The following is a 13,700-nucleotide window of genomic DNA, read 5'->3' as shown; positions in this document are numbered from 1 at the left end:
TCTTGTTCAAACAAGTGAAAAATAAATTTTATTTTAATTTTTATTGTACATGTTATTTTTTTGTCTGCATATTTATTCAAATAAACTTATATCAAAAATTACTAAGTATCATATGATAAAATAATGATATGCTATTAGCGTCATAGCTAATTGTTACATCATCGAATGTGGCATTTTCTTGGGTGACCATTTTCATAAAATATTCTATGCTGTCTCTGCAAAGGGGAAAAATGAAAAATCATGAAAATTTAGGAAAAATTAGGAAATGGCTTGCTATTTTTTGGCTATATATGCATAGCCAATTCGAGTAGCTCATACCTGATATTGTCCATAACAATGTGGTGGGTTAAAGAGTCGAGACAAAAAATGTCTGATAAAGGAGTTGAATGCATAAAGTTTACAAGAGTAGTAATATATGAAAATAAGACATATTTACTTATTTTTACTTGATGTGAAAAAATTAAAAGAATTATATAAATCGGGGATTGTATAGATAACCGATTATTATGCTTATTTATTAAGTAAAGACTGAAATATATTTTAAATAAATTAAAAAATATATCATAAGAAATTATTGATTTTATTAAGTATGGATAAAATGCCAATAAAAAATTAGTAGAATAAAAGTTTATACAATCGATTGCTGTACTTTCTTTTTTTTTTTTCATTTTTTGTTTTTTTTTATTTATCTCATTTTGCTCATTTATATTTCTGTCAATATATGTTCCACCCTCATTCTTGAAAATTTTAATGCATTTATTAATTAAATAAATCAAATTATTATTAATATGAGATAAAAAAATGTGAAAAATATATCTAAGACTTGGATTGCCTAAAGAAATAATATTAGCATCGGATGGACTGTTAAAGCAAATTAACTCTTCTTCTTCATATATTAAATTTAGTTTTATATATATATAATTAAATATTTGGATATTATTCATTGTTTTATATTTATATTTATGCAAAATGAATAGTCGTAAGCATATCCATTTTAGTAAAATGGCTTGCCTAGACATAGATCGAAATTTATTATCTTTAGCTAGCCTTTTTCTTATCTCGTAAATTTTGGTATCCAAAATTGGGTTGCAGCTGTTTAATATACCTTTACCCTTTTTAGCACATTTTGGAAAAAAGAAATATATCAATTTTTTTTTATTTTCATAAAAAATATCATCTTTTGTTTTACTTTTATAAAAAGTAAATGATTTGAAATAAAAATTTTGAAAAATTTTGAAAATCCACATTTTCTTAATATTATTTATTTGATCATTTTCAAGACTATTCAACTTTTTAGTATTTGTGTTATTATTATTAAGATGGCTTGAAAAATATTCCAAAGAATTATCCAACTTTTCAAACTCATCGTTAGAAGATGAACTAAATTTTTCTGAGCCCATCGATTCTTCATAAGTTTCATTATAATCTTTATCGCATTCTTCATCTAAAGTATCTATTTTTGTTTGTGTTGTTATTTTTTTAAATTTGTGATATTTATATTGTTCTAAAAGTGTTTCTATTTTATTATTTTTGTCATTTTGTATTTGTAAATATGTTATATTATTCATATCTATAATAATATTTTTGAGGGGTAAAATATGCATAATTATATTAATATATGAATAACTTTTAAGTACCAAATTTTTTATAATTTTTCGTAAAAATATAGAGTCATTTATATATTTGATTGCATCAATAAATATTGCTTGATCATAATTATAAATAATATTTTCCATTTCTTTCTCTATATAGGATGCAAATAATTTTGCTACACTTTCTTTATCCTTATCAATCTTATAAACCTTTTTAACCATATAAAAATTAAAAAAATTATAATTAAATATGATTGTAATTATGGAAAATAAAAAATCAAATGTTTCATATATGCTCATATTTAAAATAAATCCAATTTTAAATAAATATAATATATATATTTTTTCTACAATTTTTATTTTTTTTTTCATTATTCCAACTTGTTTATTTTTAAATTTGTTCTCCATATTTCTAGCCATCTTTAACATTGAGCATAAATAAAAAAATATTTGAAAATTAATTATCCCAAAGTTTTTAAGACTATAAAAAAATTCACACCAAAATAATATCCGTTCTTTTTTGTAACTATTATTAATTGAGTAAACAATATAATCTAAAAGCTCGTTAAAATGGACAGCTCTTTCTTTCTTATCCTTTTTGTAGCTAAAACGGAATAGCCAATTGTTGTCTTTTCCAAATTCTGGAGAAGTACAACCATTTGAATTATTTGTTTTTACTTCAACCCCATTCCGATTGTCATCATCTTCGTTGTCATCACTTGTGTAAATATTCTGAAAACACATAGCCTTTTCATTTGTTTCATTATTAATGCAGTTTGGTTTATCATTTACAGTACCACATTTTGTGTGCTCGTTGAGACTGTAGGAAGTAGTAACTATTTCATAAAAAACAAATTCAACACAAAATTTATTACAATCTTTATCACTAAGAATGCAATTATTTAGGATGCATGAAATTTCTTTATGAATAGATATTCCTTTATGTACAACCAAATAAACAATTTTATTAACTTGCTTAACAAAGAAAAATATGTCATTTATTTGGGTTAGAATGTTTAAATTAAAATCGAGCTTATTAAAATTGCCATTATTAGAGCAAAGACATAGAGATATTGTTTGCATAAAAATTGGAGACTTGTAAAATTCAAATAAAATATCAAAATACAAAGAATCTCGCATATAAGCTTTGATATAGTTATGAGAATTGTTTACGAATATATATTGTTTTAAATTTTTAATTATATTTTTTTTAACACTTTTGTAATATTTTATTATTTTATTTTTTTTTTCTACATAATTATGATAATTTTCTCTTTGGAATTTTAACAAAATATATTTATTATCAGGGTTGGGAATATTTTTTTGATTTGCTTGTGAAAAGAAATTGTCTAAATATGGATTGTCTCCTAAATTTTGAGTATCATTGTCTGAAGTCGTGATGGTGTATTTTCCTTGGTCCTCAGATTTAAAGATAAAACAAATTTTGGTTGACAAATTATAAATATTTTTTTTGTAAGTATTAAAAAATATAGTATAATAAAATCGTATATTCATAATTAAATGAATAATAATATATAAGACATTATAATAAATATAATTTAATATTTCAGATGTATATAAATTATTTACCATATTTTTTTTAGAAATTTTTATAGCTTCAATTTTTTTATAATTTCCTTTTTGAAATATATATTTTTTATAATTAACAAGATCAAATATTTCTTTATTAATATTTTTTGGAATCATTTTCATATGATTTGTTAATTCATAATTATATATGTCATCTATATTTATAGTGTTTGTTTCATTATCTATAAAATAGTTATTTCCTTTTAAGAGTTGTCCAATAAGACAATGTTGATAAATTCCATTAACTATATCAATAAATTTAAGTTCTTCCATATTTTCTATAATTGCTTTTTTATTATCACTTCTTTCAATATATGATATGAAATTGTAAATACTAAAAGATATAATTAAACTTAAAACAATGTTTTCTCTTTTTTTTTCATATAAATGTAATATAATCTTATTTATATAATTTAAAAAACTATTTGTATTGTTTATATCTGTTTTCAAAGAATGTTCTAAAATTTTATAACAAGCAAATATATCTTTGTCTAAACTTGAAGCCATTTCTTTATTTTTTATGTCATTTATATTTGCACTGTCATCATTACATTTTATTTTATTTACATATTTTAACATAAATTTAATTATTAAAAAATGTGTAATATTATTAATGTTCATAAATTTTATAACCTTTTGATTATCTCTTTTAAAATTTTTATATTTTCTACTATAAGTAGATAAAGAGCTTGATAATATTCTACTCATTTCATTACTTTTGTAAAAAAAAATATTAAAAAAAAAACTTAACTTTATATGGGAACAATATATTTTTGATAATATCCCATCATTTTTTTTAAATAATTCATACAAACAATATATTACTTTTTCATTTGTTTGGTTATTACAATTTTTGTTTTCTATACCTTCATAATTATTTAATAAATTTTCATCATTCATTGTACAGGAGTCATTATTATCACTTACAATATCATTGTGTTTTACTTTTTTTGCAAAACTGTTTTCATTTTCTATAAAATTATTTCGTCTTTTATTTTGTAAAGAAGTGTAATTACTTTCTTCCTTTAGCTCCTCATTCAATGAGGCAATTCCTTTTATTTCTATTCCCATACTAGAATAATTTTCCTTGTCTTCTTCATTTTGTTTGCATTTTTCAACTTTATCGCTACTTAGAAGCCATTCAAAGTAGTAAACCAACTTATTTTCATTCACCAGATTTGCTAAATTGGTATGTACAAATGAGTCATAAAATAAGTTGAAATGAAAATTGTTGTTTAAATTATCCATGTTAAGTAAAAAATCAAGACACATTTTTTCTTTCTTTGATATTAAAATATTGAAATAATTAAAACTGCCTTTTATTTGAAGTATTAAATCAAAAAGTGTATTCCCATAAATTGTATTTTGTTCAAGATTTATCGGAGAATCCACTTTTGTATCTTCTACATTTTCTTCAAACGATATAGTCGTTTTATTGACTTGTTCTTCATCATGATATAATGATAAAACATTGTGATGTTTGAAGTAATATAAAAAATGCTTTAATCTTTTTTTTTTTTGTTTATAATATTTATTGTTTTGGATTGATGATGAAATATAGTTATGGGCATCAGTTTGATTAGGTGTTTCGATAGAGGATATAATAAAAGGGAATATATTTTTATTTACATATTCTACATTACTTATAAAAATAATAAATCTGATTATTGATTTCCCCATTTTCAAAATAGGTAGTTTTAAAAATTCATTATTCCATAATTGTAATAATATTTCCATAGATATTGTTTTAATTAAAATATATTGTTGGTTATTATATTTATTCATTAAATCGATACACTTAATAAATAAGTATTGTATAATTATAGTTGAGTTACATATATTTAATAAGAAATTTTTTATATATCTCAAAAATAATAATAATAAATGTTTTTTTTGAATATAATAATTCTCAATTTTATAAAATAACAAGCGAAGTAATTTAAAATAAAGTATATTAAAAAGGATGTACTTTTTTGTGCTCGATCCTGTATAGCTATTTGGTACTGAATTATGCTTATTTTGGCTGTTTTTTATGTTTTTTTTTTTTTGTTCTTTTTTTTTAGCTAAAACTGGTAACAATCTTTCTATAACATTAATCATGTATTTTAGTTTTAGAGAATAATTTTTGATTATATTAATCAAGACTGATAAAAAAAAAACAAACGTATTTTTGTCTAGGATTTTAAAAAAAATACTATAGTAACTGTGATATTCTTCTTCCTCTTCATCCATTATTATTATTTTATATACAAGAAAAAAAAATAATTTATTTCTGTACCATTCAGATGTTTGATAAAAATTATTAAAAAAAAGACAAAAGTTATCAAAGCTCGAATCAGCATATGAAATAGTTGAAAGGGGTGAAGTAGGATCACTGACATTGGTCTTATTATTATCAGAATTTTCCACAGATACATTGGAATTGCTTTTTTTTTCAGATCCAGTTTTAAAATTAAAAATGTTTTCTAATAATAAATATTTCACATTATGTATTAGTACAATTTTATAATTATTATAAAATATATTTTTTGATAAATAATAATTATTATTACAAAATAATGGTGATTTAAATATTTCTACATTTTTTGTATTTGCATTTAAACTATTTTCAACATTATTAAATATGTTGTAAACATTTTTATCTTTATATTTTATTATGCACATATTCCACTTATTTTTAATGTCATCAAGGTCTGAGCTTTTAAAAAGTCGTTTATCATGTGATACATTTTTCAACTTGTCTAAACTATTATTGCTCATTTCTTCTTTGATTCCATTTAAAATGTTAGCTAAAACTTTATTATTTTTACACTCTAATATTATATTATTTAAAGTTGCTGGATCCATATTTCCATTTATGTTCTTAAAATATTTTGATAAAATATTAAGAGCTTCTTTATTATTACTTATAGTTTGATATATTTTTTTTTCCAAACTGCCATCTGATTTATCAATATTGCTAATGTTTTTGTTATGGCTTTCGGAAGGTTTACCAGGTAAATAATTATTTGCTTGTACACCATAATTATTCATATTCTCTGACACATTTTTATATGTATCATTATCTTTTTTATTAGAGTATAAACCTCGTGATTCCGTTTCAGTACCAAAGTTATAATTTTCATTTTGGGGATTATCAAATTTGATATGATTTGAAACTATTTTATTATTATATAACTTTTTTGTTACATTATTTCCATATAGCGGTTCATTATTTTTATTGTAAAGGCTACCACTTGAATATTGTGAAAGACCAGTATCAGATTCACTATTTTGAAAATACGTATTGTTTTTTTTTTCTTTATTTATGTTGTTGTACCCTTTAAAATATGAACTTTGTGAATAATCATATACTTTTTTATTTTTATCCTTCCTTTCCATTAATGGCACATTTGAATTATTATTTATTAACCCCTTTTTTGAATTTTCATTTTTTTTAAAAAAATCAGGATTATTATAAATATTATTATTTGCACTCAGCATGTCATTCCCAACATTTTTAAAGTTACTATTAGTTAGGTTGTGCACATTATAGACGCTTTTATTTTCTTGTGTTATTTTTTTATTATCATCAAAGTGTGAATTTTTTGGACGTTGTTGAATCAGGGGAGGTTGATTATTCTCTGAGATTTTTCTGAATTCACTTTTATGGACACTGTTATTATATACATTATTAGAGGAAGTGTTACTAGAGAAATTATAATTTTTTATAATTTTATTTCTAATAATATTATTTTTTATATGTTCCATACTTTTATTTGGCTTTCCATTTATTAAATTCCGTTTTATTGGAATATTTTTATTTCCTTTATTTGAATCGTTTGAAGATCCATACATTCGATTGTTGTTATAGTTACTCCAGTTCCCGCTAATATTATTATTTCTTTTATGCCCAATCTTTTGGGCATTATTATTTATGTTTTCATTATTGTTTCCTACATGTCTTGATGGTAAATCATTTGAATTTTTTTTATACAACTCCTTTTTATCATTTTCATTAAAAAAATTATTATTGTAGTTTTTTCTGTTATTGTTATTATTCATTTTGCCTTTTTTTTTTCCATAAAAAAAAAATTGAATTTTAGGGTTTTTCGAGCATATATATCAAATATGCTAATTTGTTCATACCCGCCCCAGAATAGTCTTAATATACATTCAAATTATGTAAAAACATTTTAAAAAAAATGACAAAACAAATCAAATGGCTCATAATATCAATACACAGACGATGCTAACTAAATTGTGTATGTTTCCTACAAGTTTGAACTATGCATATGCCATACATATAAGCCTGTATGAACTTTTTATGTTTTTACAAGTAGAAGTATATATAATTAGTTTCATTTATAGATACTTCCTATATACAAAAATTATAATAATAATATTTTACAATGGTATACCAAAAAAAGAACACGGAAAAAGAAAAATAAACAAATAAGCAAATTTTATGATTGCTTTATTTTATTTCCGTTATTTTTCAAAAACAATATTAACTATTCCTTATGTAAAACAATAAATGTATAATATACAAATGAAAAAAAATTAAGTTGGAAATTTATATTTTTATTTTAATCAAGTGAAAAAAATATATGTGGATAAGCAAAATTTTAAAAGTGCGTGAAAACGAGTTGTGCTGTTGAATAATAGCATCCGTTATTTGTCAGCTTAAAAATGTATATAATATATAATATGCATATATTATAAATAACATTTTTTAACACATTACATTTTATATACTCCTCAACAGTATTACGCAAAAATATATAGCTTAAGGAAAAAAGAAAAGAAAATGAAAAGGCGTCATATATTTTATTTTTCTTCCAAATAATAATGTACCTTTTTGTGCATGTGCTTAATTTTGTTGAAGGAAAAAATTTTCCAAGAAACATCATGACACTTGTAAAATAACAAGTAATTGTAGTAAGCTTTTTTATTTTGTATATTAAAAATATACATAATATAAAACATATAATATATAATATACATATTCTTCTCCTTTTAAAGTGGCATGTCTAAGTTATAACACTCCTCGCATTTTCCTTTTTCCTTTTTAAAGTTCAATTTTTTCTTATTTATATTATTTCATAATTTCGAAAAATTGTTAAATAATTATATGACCAAAAAAATGTCATAATTTTATTTAAGAGAAAATTTAAAGTATGTTTAGAATGTTTATAAAATAAATATGTCATATATATATATACATACATAGCGGTTGACATATTTTAACATGTAAAAATATTATGTATTATTTTATTATTGTAATTTTTTTGGCTTAATAAATATTTACAATGTCCGCTTTTACAAGCGTATAAATATATATTTTATATTTTATACATTTATTCCTACACATTTTCTTAACTTTTATTAAGCTGAAAATATTTTGTAATTACAATTCCTACACACGCCTTAAAGGGATTTTAAATTGTGTTAAAGAAAATGAATTCTATAATCGATAAAAATAAAAAGAAAGAGGAAATACATTTTCTGAAAGCTAAAGAGCTGAAAGAAAAAATCGAATCGATGAAAAGCGATTTAGGTAATATCTTAGTTTACTTTTATTCTCCTTTCCAATTTTAATACTATAATTATTTTGTCTTTATACTTTTTATATTTTTTGCCACACTGCATTTAATTATATCCATATGCAGAGTCTAAAACAAAATTAATAAGTGAACTAAAAGAACAACGGATAGACAAAATTAAAAATATTAAAGAACTTGAAATAAAAAATAATACCAATTATAAAAGTTTTATAAATGAATATGAAAATATACTAAGCCAATACCAAAACATTGAAAATGATATTTATGAAATGCTAAAGGACTTAGCATTGTTGTCTGAAAAGTCATACAACGAAATATGTAATTAACCAATATGCAAATATATCTTCTTTTTTTTTTTATTCTTTCATCTTAATTTTGTTTCATATTAAATTTGTCTTTCTATGGTCATACTTAATAAATACATATTTTTTTAATTAAAAAAATATAAATAATAGTAGAACTTAGAGAAGAAAATAAAAACATTCTTATGAGCAAAGACTTAATTATTGAGAAAATAAAAAAAGAGCTTCAGGAACAAATGGAAACAATTGACCTTGAAATGTCTAAACACTCAGATATGCTGAATGTGAGCATTTGTGCATATTTTTACATGAACATTCATAATTTTATATATAGAATTCCTATAAAATAGATATTCATTTTTCCATTTTTTTTTTTTGACATTTGAAGAGTTTGCTATTGAAAATTGGCGAAATTTTTAAGAAAACACATGTGCAGTATCAAAACGATGAGGGTACATAAAATAAATAAAATAAAAAATATATATGTTTGCAATTTTCCCAATTTTAATATATTTTAATTTTTGTTATTACAGAATTAAGGCCATTATTAATACGTTTGAAGAGTATTGGGAAAAGCTAGGATAAAAAATTTCCAAACATTTTTAATTAATTTCAAAATTGTTGACCAAGGAAATGATAATAAAAAAAGAACGTATTAGACATAAAGTTTTTCTCTTTTATTACTTGGAATAATTTATCCCGCTCTATAAATACAACATCGTTGTAATTATTACTTTGTATAGTATGTAACCCTATTTGATATGGATTTTTAAAATGATGCTTATTTATTTTTGATAAAAATATATATCTATATTAAATTTTCCATAAAAACTGTTTATTTTTATTTTATAAAAAATATATTAAAGTTCCATTCATTAATTAATTCATAAAAAAGGAATTTATTCACATACAAGTGCAAAATATGCACAAGTACATACATATATATAATGTTGCAATAAAAAAAAAAATTTAAATAACATATTTTTATATACATACACAATAAAATGTGTGCATAAATGGAATATTATTTTTTTTTTCCAAATTTTTTTTTTTTTTTTTTATTAATGTTTAAGTTCAGCAGTTAAAATATTAGTAGCTTCCTTTGATTCAGGTAAAGATTTGACATTTTTTCCTGAGTCTTCTTTTGGATCTGTGTGTAATTCCATTAATTTAGAGATATCTAATTTAGGTCTTTTTAAAATTTTAACTTTTCTAATTAAAACATTTTGTAATGGAAATATTTTTTTACATTGTTTTTCAACTTCTTTGCCTATTGATTCAGGAATAATTTTTTTTACTAAATCTTTTAATAAAACTTTACTAGCTTCTGCGTGCATAATATCAACCATTTTTTTTCTGATTTTTTTAATTTGGCTAGTTTGTGCATAACAAGTTGTTTTGGTTTGGTTAGGTCTTTTTTTAGTAAAAGCTATACAAAACATTCTTAAATGATAGCCATCAATAGTTTTGACATCAGTACATCCTTCAATTAATGTATAACCTTTTCTAATTAATGAACATAACTTATCTCTTGTTATACTTAAACCACAAAAGTCTGTATAGCAATCTCTATTTACAATATGATCACAGATTAATTTTATTTTTTTATGGGCTTGATCTTCATCATTATTTAAATCGGCTAAATTGACTTCGTAAATTCTACCCTTTAAACCGTCGGTTGCCAATTCTGCAAATAGTTAAAAAAAAAAATTAATTAATATAAAATTCGGAAAATAAAACATATATATTACGTAATATATGAAAAAAACAGATTGTTAGCGAAATGTTAAAATAGCTACTCGTGCCCATATTAACATGTACAGTTCATATTTTTTAAGGGTAAGTGCATGTAAAATGTATGAACATAGCATAACATAGTAAGTTCACAAATATATAATATAGCAATATAGTTTAATTCGCTATCATTGCTAATAATATACAACATTTTGAAAACTATATATGTACAAATAAATGTATGGATACTTATATATTTTAAACAAAATAAAATGGTAACAGGGATAATATATAGCCATATATAATATATGTTTAAAAAAAATAGGAGTTTATTTTTCAAATTATTTTTATTGCTTACTTTTTCCAATAGTTTTAGTAACTAAGGTTTTTCCAAATTTTCTAACCATAAACATGTTAGGAGCATTAAGGTCATACCATTCTTTTTTGGTAAAAACATCAGTGACCTTTTTCTTTCCCCCCTTTTTTCCTTTTGATGTTCTTTTATTTTTTCCAACTGCCATTTTTCCAGTTATATTAATTTATAATTGAAAATATAAAATCTAAATTTTTAAAATTTAATAATTAACAAAATTAAGCTTGTAAATTATTTTTAAAAATTTTTTGGAAATTATTAAAAAAAAAAATATATATAATTTTTTTAAATTGGATATACATATATTTTTATTATTATAAATTAGTATGTTAAAAATGTATACAATACAATTCCCTATAATATGCATACGTCAATATGTAAATAATAATATATAAGCACATGATATGGTTATTTTTTAATTTGTTCTTTAAGCTTCTTAAATATTACATAGGCCTATTATTGTTCTTTAATATGTACATAATAAATATATTTATATTATATATTATTATATATTTTATTATATACAGATATATGTTATAAAAACATTTTTGGGTCAATTTTTTTATGCACTTTAAGAGTATACTTAAAAAATGTATAATAATGTCCCTTATTTTTATTGGAATAATTCGGGGGATAAAGGGGTATCACAGTTTATGCCCCCCCTATACCGTAAGGAAATTTTCTTTATATATATACCTCAGTTATTTAGCAAATACAGGTAAATATTTTTATGGCCCTTAACTATATATTTAATTTTTTAAATTTGTTGGAAAATTATTAATATTAAATAGAATGATAAAATTAAAAATTAATATTTTTCCTTATTTTAAAAAAGGAAAAGTAAAATACCATATTTTCCCCTTTCTTCCATTCATGACAATTTGATTAATTTTTATAATTAATTATGATTAACAAAAAAAAAGTCACAATAATAATATTTACATAACAAATATCTTATAATTATGTTTTAAACACTATCACATATTATGTAATAACATATTTAAGGTATAATATATTAAATAATAAACTAAAACTACAAATTATTTATATATTTTGCAAATTAAATAAATAAAATAATCAATTTATTAAAAACAACACTATCAGTTTTGTTCTAAAATGAAGAGGGAAATTTTAATATATATAGGTGATATTTTACTAATATAATTTTAATAAAAATAAAAATAATACTGACATGTATAGGCTTATGTGTATATTTGCAATACTGTCAAAAAAACTATTACACAGGATTGCAACTTAGGGATTATAGATATTGTATCATATATTAATTGATGATACATTGTTTTCTTTTTTAGTTATATATTTGAAAGTATATATTGAAAAAGTGGTTGTAAGATTATTAATAAAATAATGCCAAACAATGGTGATATATTTTTACAAACCAATTTCAATAGGATATAAATATTTCTAACCTTTTAAATAACGTTAAAAATTTATTTTAATATAATGGTATTTAAAATTTGTTGTTTCAACATCATTACATAATTATTTCATGTTTTGTCAATAAATAGGGAACTTAAAAAAAGAAAAAAAAACACAATATTCATGCTAAGAATGTGATAAAAATAATAAAAATAAAAAGTGTGTGCAATTTTTCCAGTTTTTCTTGCAATTAATATATAATATGGACATTCCGTATAGCCAAAAAAAAAAAAAAACTAATGTCTATTTTTTCTTTGCCTTTAATAATTTTTGTTTAGCTTCTTCTTCAGCCCTAAATATGATGGATAAAGACAAAAAAAAATAGTAAAACAAATGTATACATGCTCATATATATATTTACATATGAAAGGCATAGACTCATAAAGAAAACATTATAATAACGTGTCGTGTGCTATATTTTATGAGGTATATTTATTTTTTCAAATTTAAAAATGTGTAATGGTGTATACTACAGATATATTATTTATAAATATATATGGACATGCTATATGTGACTGTTTAATTCTTTTTGTTTTTTACTTTTTTCTTTCTGCCATTTCTTTTTTAAAAGCCATATCTTCCTCTGTTAGTTCAACGGGGCCCTTCTTGGCTGCTTTCAAGGGTTTTTTCTTACCTCCCTATTAAAATAAATATTAAAAAAAATACATAAAATATAAAAGACGTTCTAAAATGTAAGCGATACAACACTTTTGTATCATGGACAATAAATGGGATTATATATCTGTGATCTTTTGTTCTTTTCTTTATTTGTTTTGAATTTTATATATAGTTTTAGTTATATATATTATGCTAACCTGTATGTTAAGTGGCATTTTTAATCAAAATATATAATATATTGTAATAAAAAAAGAGGAAATTTTTTTATATTTGTAACATAATATTTTAAAGTAACTAATACTATATGTAGTATTATTTATTTTTTTTCTTTAATATTAAAGTATAATTTTTAAAAAAAAAGAATATGGTTATTTAAAATTTATAACTTAAATAATAATGAGTATAATTCTTTGAACAATATTTTTTTTTTTGTATTATAAAATTTTTTTTTTACATTGCATATTTATTTGTACGTAATTTGGCAAATAAGCTTGTGCATACCCAT

General features: G+C 21.5%; 4 protein-coding genes across 4 annotated transcripts; 1 reads left to right on the top strand and 3 right to left on the bottom strand.

Annotated features, from left to right (window-relative positions):
* Positions 1–91: 91 nt before the first annotated feature.
* Positions 92–7,226, bottom strand: PVVCY_1201660 (conserved Plasmodium protein, unknown function; the record flags this gene model as incomplete). The annotated part of the gene is made up of 2 exons (XM_008625177.2): positions 92–215; positions 319–7,226. 2 exons carry the CDS (start codon positions 7,224–7,226, stop codon positions 92–94), a joined length of 7,032 nt encoding a protein of 2,343 aa, XP_008623399.2.
* A 1,395-nt stretch (positions 7,227–8,621) lies between these two features.
* On the top strand, positions 8,622–9,610 carry PVVCY_1201650 (conserved Plasmodium protein, unknown function; the record flags this gene model as incomplete). Its single annotated transcript, XM_008625176.1, has 5 exons — positions 8,622–8,721; positions 8,834–9,046; positions 9,184–9,314; positions 9,419–9,482; positions 9,564–9,610. The coding sequence occupies 5 exons, from the start codon at positions 8,622–8,624 to the stop codon at positions 9,608–9,610; spliced, it is 555 nt and encodes a 184-aa protein (XP_008623398.1).
* Positions 9,611–10,091: 481 nt separating this feature from the next.
* Positions 10,092–11,285, bottom strand: PVVCY_1201640 (40S ribosomal protein S3A, putative; the record flags this gene model as incomplete). Its single annotated transcript, XM_008625175.1, has 2 exons — positions 10,092–10,717; positions 11,123–11,285. 2 exons carry the CDS (start codon positions 11,283–11,285, stop codon positions 10,092–10,094), a joined length of 789 nt encoding a protein of 262 aa, XP_008623397.1.
* A 1,535-nt stretch (positions 11,286–12,820) lies between these two features.
* Positions 12,821–13,410, bottom strand: PVVCY_1201630 (translation machinery-associated protein 7, putative; the record flags this gene model as incomplete). The annotated part of the gene is made up of 3 exons (XM_037634635.1): positions 12,821–12,869; positions 13,118–13,215; positions 13,393–13,410. The coding sequence occupies 3 exons, from the start codon at positions 13,408–13,410 to the stop codon at positions 12,821–12,823; spliced, it is 165 nt and encodes a 54-aa protein (XP_037490706.1).
* Positions 13,411–13,700: the final 290 nt, after the last annotated feature.

This window comes from Plasmodium vinckei (assembly GCF_900681995.1).
Source record: "Plasmodium vinckei vinckei genome assembly, chromosome: PVVCY_12".
NCBI lineage: Eukaryota > Apicomplexa > Aconoidasida > Haemosporida > Plasmodiidae > Plasmodium > Plasmodium vinckei.
This window is presented reverse-complemented; position numbering and strand designations above follow the sequence as displayed.